General features: G+C 33.5%; 1 protein-coding gene across 1 annotated transcript; it reads left to right on the top strand.

Moving 5' to 3' along the window:
* Window positions 1–4581: 4581 nt before the first annotated feature.
* Window positions 4582–9521, top strand: LOC132745846 (uncharacterized). Its single transcript, XM_060734841.1, has 3 exons — window positions 4582–4716; window positions 6061–6180; window positions 8892–9521. The coding sequence occupies exons 1-3, from the start codon at window positions 4650–4652 to the stop codon at window positions 9056–9058; spliced, it is 354 nt and encodes a 117-aa protein (XP_060590824.1). The 5' UTR covers window positions 4582–4649; the 3' UTR covers window positions 9059–9521.

The following is a 9521-nucleotide window of genomic DNA, read 5'->3' on the forward strand; positions in this document are numbered from 1 at the left end:
CTCCCCTTATTTTATCACAAGGTCCAGGAAGATATAAAGTCTCCCCTTATTTTATCCCAAGGTCCAGGAAGATATAAAGTCTCCCCTTATTTTATCCCAAGGTCCAGGAAGATATAAAGTCTCCCCTTACTTTATCACAAGGTCCAGGAAGATATAAAGTCTCCCCTTATTTTATCCCAAGGTCCAGGAAGATATAAAGTCTCCCCTTATTTTATCACAAGGTCCAGGAAGATATAAAGTCTCTCCTTATTTTATCCCAAGGTCCAGGAAGATATAAAGTCTCCCCTTACTTTATCACAAGGTCCAGGAAGACTCTCTTTATTTTATCCAAAGGTCCAGGAAGATATAAAGGGTGCCGTCCTTTTATTCCAAGGTCAAAAAGTATAAGGTCAGTCATCATTTTATCTCTATGTCAGTAAAATATACAGTTATCTGTCATTCTATTCGTAGACCAAGAAAAGTATACAAAAAGTCGTCATTTTATCCCAAGGTCAAGGAAAGTTTGAGGTCAGCCATCAGATCATCCCAAGATCAAGGAACATATAAGGTCTGACGTCATTTTGTCCCGTTGTAAAGGAAAATATAAAATCTGTCATCCTTTTATCTTGCGGTATTAAAAGAAAGTAAAAAGTCTGTTTTTCATAAAAAAGAAATATTTTGGCTACAATATTTTAATGTGGCGTAGTTTTAGTAGCTTCCATTTTGAAGTCATGTGACGTTTTCTATGATCACGTGAAGCTTGTAAAAGCAGTGATTTGAGCGAAGCCAATCAAATCGCTGTCAGGATTTTGGCAAAAATGTAAGGCCGTCTTATCATTCTATTTTTAGTTAACAGAAAATATAAAGGCAGTCATGGTTTAGCAAAGTAGAAGGGCCACCCATGATTGACGCTTTAAAAGAGATAGAGATTGTGGTTAAACAAGACCGGGTTGATATCATGGAGTTTGTTTAATACAGCTTTGTCCAAGTTTGATTAAACTTTCAGATGATATAAGTTTACTAATAAGAGAGTTTTAAAATCACTTATTGCATGGTAACAACAAATATTCTGTTCTGGTTGATAATGTGATAGCTCTCCTGCTTCAGCATAGAGACTTTCTACTGACGATTTAGGCCAAACGTAGGCTTGTTGATAGATGTATATATCATCGAGCATTTATAAAATCAGTTTCCAGGTTGAACTGTCAACTATTGAACCATACTTTAATTTTGATAGGATGAAACTTCAGAAAATCTGTATTATTTAAATAAATAAGAAAAAATTTAAATGCTAATAAACACCTATATTGTACAGTTGGCCCTTAGTCTGTCGATTATTATTTTTTATTAGCATCCCTATTACTTAAAAACTTAAACAGAAACCATAAACACTTGATGAATAATTTTCTTTTGGTTTCTTACTTAAACATTGTTTGACACAACAGGAAACAAATAGGGGAATGGTTCATTGTACGTTGTTAAAGCGGCCTTTGGCTTTTCTTAAGGTTCAATATGTTTTGTTTAGATTAATCGTCAAATAAAAAAAAATAAGGTGGAATATGAAATATGCCGACGATAAAATACATAAACGATAAGGACCCCCCGAAACCTCTAATCTACCGGTCCGCGTAAAGCGGACGATTCGTTTCCCGATCTCTCTTCTATTTTTGAAATGAACATCACTCACGGTGCATATCCATATCGGTACCCTCTTTGCGAAATCTGCTGAAACGGTACCGTATTTGCACATGCATAGGACATTCTCTGCTAAAAACAAACCAGCGATGGATAACAATCCAGTAAAATTTCACTGTAATAAGGAAAGGAGGGAAGACACTACCACGGAACACTGGAATGTTTTATTTATGTGCTGATTATTCATGTGCCCGTTTTTCATGTACTGCAACTTCACAATAAGCAACAAAAAATCGACATGTCTTGTCTCGTCCATCACCTCACCTGCTTTTATTTGCGTGAATGGTTAAGTATGTAATATTTACATAAAAGTAAGAAATATAACGATTAAAGCAAATAAAAGCATATGTCGTGCCTTGAGGGTACCTATGTGTTAAAAAATGAGAGGGTACCTGTGATATTAAAATTCAAATGAAGAGAGGTAGCCCGTGCAGCTGCAAAACCGAAAGAAGGGTGTTTTTATGAATTTTACATTTATTTTTGACAATATACTGCCATTTGTCCGAATATGATAAGTAAATGAACAAATTAAATATGTATAATGCATATATAATTAAGCCACAGGTTCATTTCAGCCCGAACAGTATGTCGAGGTGATGGACTATACATGTTTTCTAAGTGTCATCCCTCCTTTCCTTATTACAATGAAATTTTACTGGATTGTTATCCATCGCTGGTTTGTTTTTACCAGAGAATGACCTGTGCATGTGCAAATAGGGTACCGTTTCAGCAGATTTCGCAAAGAGGGTACCGATATGGATATGCACCGTGTCACTGTGGCGTAGCTCTCGAAGCAGGCTTTCGGTGATATGATGCACTTCGTCAAGATAAAATTACTGAAATATTTATTTTGAAACAATACAGAATTGTCAAAGTCAAGCAACGATTTTCTATCTGATATTATTAAAAAAAATTTAATGATACAAACTTAGATCTATTACCGGGCACTTAAAAATCTTTTATTCATATTTTTTATTTTCCTGATCCAACAGTCAACCATACAACAAGGTCATTAAATTGTGGCTTTTTTAAACAGTCATATAAAGTCAAATGCTGCAGGAAAAAAATGGTTATGATAAATTATATTATTTATATTCAACAACTTGTATATACTTGTGTCTCCTCGGATCATCTTGTGTTGAAACCGCATTCTTACTCTCGTTTCAAGTACACGGTAGTTTTATAGTAAGAGCGAAATATACTGGAACAATAGAAACAATTGAAGAGAATATTAAATAAACAGAAGGATACTTTATCATAAAATTGTATATAATTGTAAAAAAAATAATACTTTGTATATTAGCCATACCTGAACACGTTAAAATATAATTATTTTTAAAGATATAATGTAGGCCTATAATTGATGTCATTTTTGTGTTTGCCTATATCTACTTTTTTCTGTTCTTATCAGCCAAGGGAGAGTTGTTTACACCGCATAGAGCTCATCAGCAAAGTCATGACAATTATCACTTTCATCAACATTGTCATCAACATCATCATCAGAAAAATCACCATCATGTTTATCATTAATTAAAACATCAACGGGTCCTTCATCATCAGAACATCATCACCCCCATAATCATCATTAAAAAATCATCAACACCCTCGCCGTTAATGAAAAGTCATCTGCATCAGTATAATTGAAATCAATATAATCGTCGCATGTATCATCATCATTACCATTATCACAATCATCATCATTACCATCATCATCATCATCTTCATCATCGTCGTCGTCGTCATCATCATAATCATCATCATCAAATCATTATTACCTCAATAATCATCATCAAAATTATCACTTTTCCATCATTATCATCATCATCATCCATCAGTATCAAAATCATTAATATCACCATCATCATCATCATCATCATCACCTTCATCACCATCATCGTAACTATATTTATTATTGCCATCAAATCTATCACCATCACCAAATTTTCATTTATTAAAAAATATTCATCACCTTAATCATCATTTTCATCAAAATTCATGATTATCGTCACTTTCTTCAGTATTTTCATGAGTATTTTCATCATAATCATCATCATCATAATCATCATCATCATCACCACCATGATCTTTATCTTCTTTTTCATCCTCATAGTCATCATCATAATCATCATCATCATCATCATCATCTTCTTCTTCTGCTTCTTCTTTTTCATCATCATCATTTTCTTCTTCATCATCAGCATTATCATCAGCAGCATCATGATCATCATCACCAGTAACAAAAAAACATAGATTAATTAACAGATATTGGTTAATATTTTCTATCGTTTACATTTTACACAAAAGTAAAAGGGCACAAGAGAGGAAAATCACTGGACATATAAACATTTTACTGATTTGTGTTACAAAAAAAAAATCTTTATGAAATTGTGATAAAACATTTTTAATGTAAGAAACCCGTTAGTCACTTGGTTATAAGGAGTATTATAGTATTCCTTGTCTAACGGCCTCGACTTTTTTTTAGGACAAACGCTTCCATGACTTCTAATCCAGTCACCTCTCTGGCGTGGGTTCGATCCCCGGGAGATGCTTTGGTAGTTTAGCGCGGAGGAAGGTAGTCTAGTACTGGTGTAACTCTCAAGGAACGATGGTTAGGAAACTACCCGCCTATATGACTGAAATACTGTAGGGAAAAGGCGTAAAATGAAACAAACAAAACATCACTCGATGTCGTAATAGAAAAAACAACAACAATATATCATTCATCATATAGAAATGTTCATTCTAATTTACTTAATAGTATATCAACATTTTTGTTTCAAATACTTTTTTTATAACAATATCCAAATGATACATTTCTATTGATTTTATCAATATTTGAAAAAAAAAAATATTGGAAATGTGCCCACTGTAGACAAATCCGCTTGTGAAGAGGGTGGATAAGTGGGCCAATCAAAGTAGTTTAAACAGGAAGCATTGTTTTCGTACTCAGTTGTAACTAAACTTTCACGGTGTTCATGATACAAAAAAAAATGCATCACGTATCTTTTTGGTATTTCAGGCTGTTGGTTATAGCTGCAACCGGTAAGAAATTTTTTGATAGAATTTCAATTTTAGTAATATTTTAGCGAGTATGCATATATAGTATTTTGTTTGTTTTGTCATAATGGCGACGTTTCAGCTTTACATGTGGTCTTCCGTGCATTATTTCGGGCACAAACAGGCACCTGAGTAGAACCGCCGAGGTTCCGTAAGAATGGACTCTTTAACTAAATCGTTTTGGAAAAAAATGATGAAAACTTCGAGAGGAAGTATACAAAGTTGTCATTAGCCGCAAAATACTTGGTTCGTTGGTTTTATTAATGCGATTTATTCATTTAAGTGCAAATTTATTTTTATATTTCATCATTTATTACATTTAAATGTATTCAATTTTTACCTATAACTGAAAGGGGATAAGAACGAAAGAGAACTTATATACTTTCTTTTCCTGATTTTGTCATTTAATTTGTGAAAAATCCATTCAGTATTTAAAACAATATTGACGATATATCAACCCGAATATATTCCGTCGTGCAAAAGAAAAAATGCACGGGTTCTCCAGCCAGTATTTTATCTAAAGAATGTATCTTGGCGACTCTTCGTGGTAGTTTTTACTCTTGGGCTCATACATCGGATGCCTTTTTATGCACAATTTTCGACACCAGCAGATAACTTACTTGAACCGCCGGTCACACGAAAGAGACTAAGAGCCTGATGGAGCTCGAATCCATAGCGATCAAGTGGTTTGAAGTCAATGACCTTATATTCACTCGACAATTGAGGACCTTAATTGTGTTCATACATATAAACCGAGTAGAGCTTTATCTATAATTTGAAATTTAGATATTGATTAGTATTTTAAGTTTAATTGTCCTTGATTTTTATTTTAATTTCCTTGGTACAAACAATAGTTTATACAGCAATATGTTTGACATAGCTTTTGGTACCCAAATAAAACTCATGATGTAAATTCTATATATCCTTAGAAATAAAATGGTAATAAAGACATTTGCCTGGGTTATATAACGTAGTATAAACGTCTGTAAGGTTATATAACCGAAGACGCCAGGCTAGGGTATGCACTTAACAAACTTTTGCTGAAGGCCATATTATTCAAACAGTTTTTATAACGAAATTATTAGTCCTGGGTATTTAAGAATTGATTTCTTTGATAAAGGTTGAGAATTGATTAATAAATTTGCTGCAGACATGTATTTATTTACACGTCAATATTAACGTCATATTTAATATCGACGTTACAAACATGCTTAATTGTGTAACAAAATGCGAAAACTTTGTCTAGGTGATATAATAGGTTTGCAGGATTAAGATCGAATTTAGGCATTATTATTATTATATATATATATACTTTTTTTTGTAATACAGTTACATATGTACTGGCCTTTATGTGTTACACCTGCGTTGGCTGTGGGGATCCGTTTGACGAAAGCCAAGCCAAACAACAATCCTGTCACGGAACTTGTATGAAGTTAATTGCAAACGATAGTAAGTATGACACAAATGACGTCATAATACTACATTACGTTCTAACGAGATTCGGTCAAAATATCCATCCATTGATTTATCAATAGATAAATCCATCCATCCATTTATCAGTCCATCCGCCAATCCATCTCCAAATAATGTCAAAACCCTCGCTGGTAAGTATACATCCATCCAGCCGTCCTTACTCCCTCCCTTCAAACATCAGACTTCAGACTTGTAAAGTTCCTTTTAAAAATTACTTCGGAAAATGCGAACTTGTATACCTACATTTTTAATTGTATCCGTGCTTAGCAAATAATATGCCTCTTAATCCTGGCCTTTATTTAACAAGTATACATATAGATCGTAACAACTTACCAAACATGGAAAACAGCAACAAATTTACAAGTCCGTATCTTCCATTGCATACAATACATATGCAAGTTTTCTCACTTATAGATATCTATCTGTACCTGAAATACGTATACAAATGAAATGTAAAACTCGAATACAGATAATAGAGTTTAAGAAAACGTGTTTTCAGTTGTAGAACTACAAGAGTACGTTTACACAATAACATGCTTATGACAAATGTAGATTCACAAAGTCTTATAGATTATAACATGGCTCACCCCCAGTCCGACTAGTCATGCCTTGTGTAATGGCAATTCCGTACATGGACGAATGGAAAGGCATTTTTCCAACAGAGGAATCCGCTCTTTCCTTTATGTACAATCTCCATGTCCAAGAACTCTTTCTAATAACCTGTTTTTAATATTGATGAACTGCTTGTAACTGGCAGGGCACGGTTGTAATGGTTAAATCCCGTTTCGAGTAGTAAAGGACCGGTTTGTAACAAGAAAGACACGTTTCTTACATTAAAAGACACTTTTCCAAAAGAGAATAGCCAAAAATCAGCGAACTGATTCGGACCTTTGTCCAAGTCCTATATGTCCTACCGGACACACCCTTGTATATGACCAGTCTATTACACCTAATATTTTGAAAATTTAACTCAATACAGGATTGGAGCAGTACCTCTAGACGTTTTCACAAAATAGACAAATATCGTTTTTTCGCTGATTATAACATTTTTTATTCATTATCATACAAAAAACAAAAACGTTATGAAAAGATGAATTAGACCTTTTAAAGTTCATTCCGTAAGGTGGAAAGGCGATATTTTAGCATTTAAGCGTCTTGTCCGGTATGTACTGGAATACAGTATTAAGTGTGCTCCAAACCTTTTTTTTCAGTCACGCTTATTTTCAACGCATGAAAACTGCCTCGGCTATTATCTATAATAACCGGACTACCACGTGGTTTCAGATGTAAACAGAAACAGAGATAATGAAAATTGACATCTAATGTCTGTTCCGGTACTCTTATGCTTGAAAATAAGTCTGACAACAATTTGTAATTTAAATATGCCCACTGATGTTCAATTTTAAACAAATCCGACTAAATGTTAACAGGTTGGTTTTTGTACTTTCGGTTTCTACAGCCATAATTATAAATATATAAATAATGTATTGTTTGCTTTTGTACCTATGAATTCGCTAATTTTAGGTGGACTTTTACTACATATACTGGAAAAAAACTTGTCAACAACTCCCAGCATTTAATTACTATTTGTTTACATGTTTAGTTTCTTAGCGTAGGTTAGACCGAAATACCGCATCCGTTCTGTGTATTCATACTACATTGTATTGTGTTCGAAGACTGACGGAAAGGGCCGAGTAATTGCGATCGCATGAACTAGACTGGAGTTACTTCCCCTTTCACTACGTCATCATAGTAAATTAACGCAGGGAATCGGAGTAGCCATAGCTTTAGTATTGTCAATAGTATTGTAATTTCGGTACGGCAAGGAAATAAATATTTGTAACTCATAACATGTTGAATTTATGAAATGTACTCGTATATGCTCTGCTCTTACTTCGGAGTAGTCGATCATAAGGTTAAAGGGACTCCACTGAAGTTAATCGTCATAAATGTGTTTTTTTTACATTTATGTATTTTAATAGTTTGAATATGTTAAATTTATATTGTTCCTTGTTGAGGGCCTCATGGAAGATTGATATGTTTGTTCAAATGAGTTCTCTCGTTAAATAAAGTATTTATTATTATTATTATTATTAAATATATTTCTTGATAAGTGTAACTGTTACCATTTTAGGTACGTCTACACCAATTACTTGTGTGCTTAATTTATTATTTCACATTATTCCCATACTGCCGTTTTTTTACAGAATATTTTTTTCCATTTGTGCAGCATGATGACTGAAAATTGAAAAGCGTAAGAATTTCAGATTTTATGTTTCTAAGCGTTTGGACTTGAGTGAAGTTCATTTAAAAGATTTACAATAATTGAGCTATAAATAGTATAGAACCTTGTTAGACTGCACGGATGGCTGCGTGATCCGTACATGTGAACTCTCCCACTTTTAGCGGGAGACTCCCAGTATCTGCAGCAATATTTTCAAACATTTTTCTTAAAATAAGGAGTATTTTCACAAATTAAGCCTCCCTATTTTTGATGTCAGAACTTCCTTCTTTGTTTATTGCAAATTCTAAAATCTCCCTCTTTTTCAAGAAAAACCTCCCACTTGAGCATTGAAAAAAAAAGTTCACATGTATGGTGATCTGGTTCTTACAATGGTGACAAAAGATTTATCACTTCCGGTGTTAATTTAACAGATATTAAATAAATTTTATTCTTTTTTGAGCAGCTGTACAGAGACATTGTATGGGAATGCCATTTGACGAAAAGTGTAGCAAGGTAGAAGGCACAGAAACCTGCTTCTGCTCCACGGATTTATGTAACGGATCCGACAAAAGAAACATTTCACTAATTAGTGTGATAATGTCTTTCATCGCATTAGTTTTGTTGAAGTAATGAACGATGATACAAAGTGCATTCCCCACAAAAATACAACGATAAAGGGACATATTACTTTTATATAATCTATAAATAGCTTTGAAATGCCCCTGATAGGCTTACAAGTAAGTTTTTGTAAAAAATAACAGGTCAATATAAAAGTATATTCACAACAGTTTTTCTTCTTCTTAAAATAGATTTTCTGGAAAGCCCACAAAAGACGCGTGCTATGACGTGACGTCAAGCTAAGTTTGTTTCTATTATTCTGAAAAAAAAAAAACAACAACAAAAACAAACAAACAACAACAACAACAACAACAAACGTCGGGCAACTTGCAAAAAAAAAAAATATCAACCTAGTCTATTTTAGGTACATTGTACCGTCTTTACATCTTTAAAAGACTTTAAGAATTTAGCGTGCCAATGCGCATTTAAATACATACAGGGCCAAATTATTAAATAAGTTGACAAGCTGAAAAAA

This window comes from Ruditapes philippinarum, unplaced genomic scaffold, assembly GCF_026571515.1.
Source record: "Ruditapes philippinarum isolate M1 unplaced genomic scaffold, ASM2657151v2 ctg4144_1_1_1_1, whole genome shotgun sequence".
In the NCBI taxonomy this organism is placed as follows: Eukaryota; Metazoa; Mollusca; class Bivalvia; order Venerida; family Veneridae; genus Ruditapes; species Ruditapes philippinarum.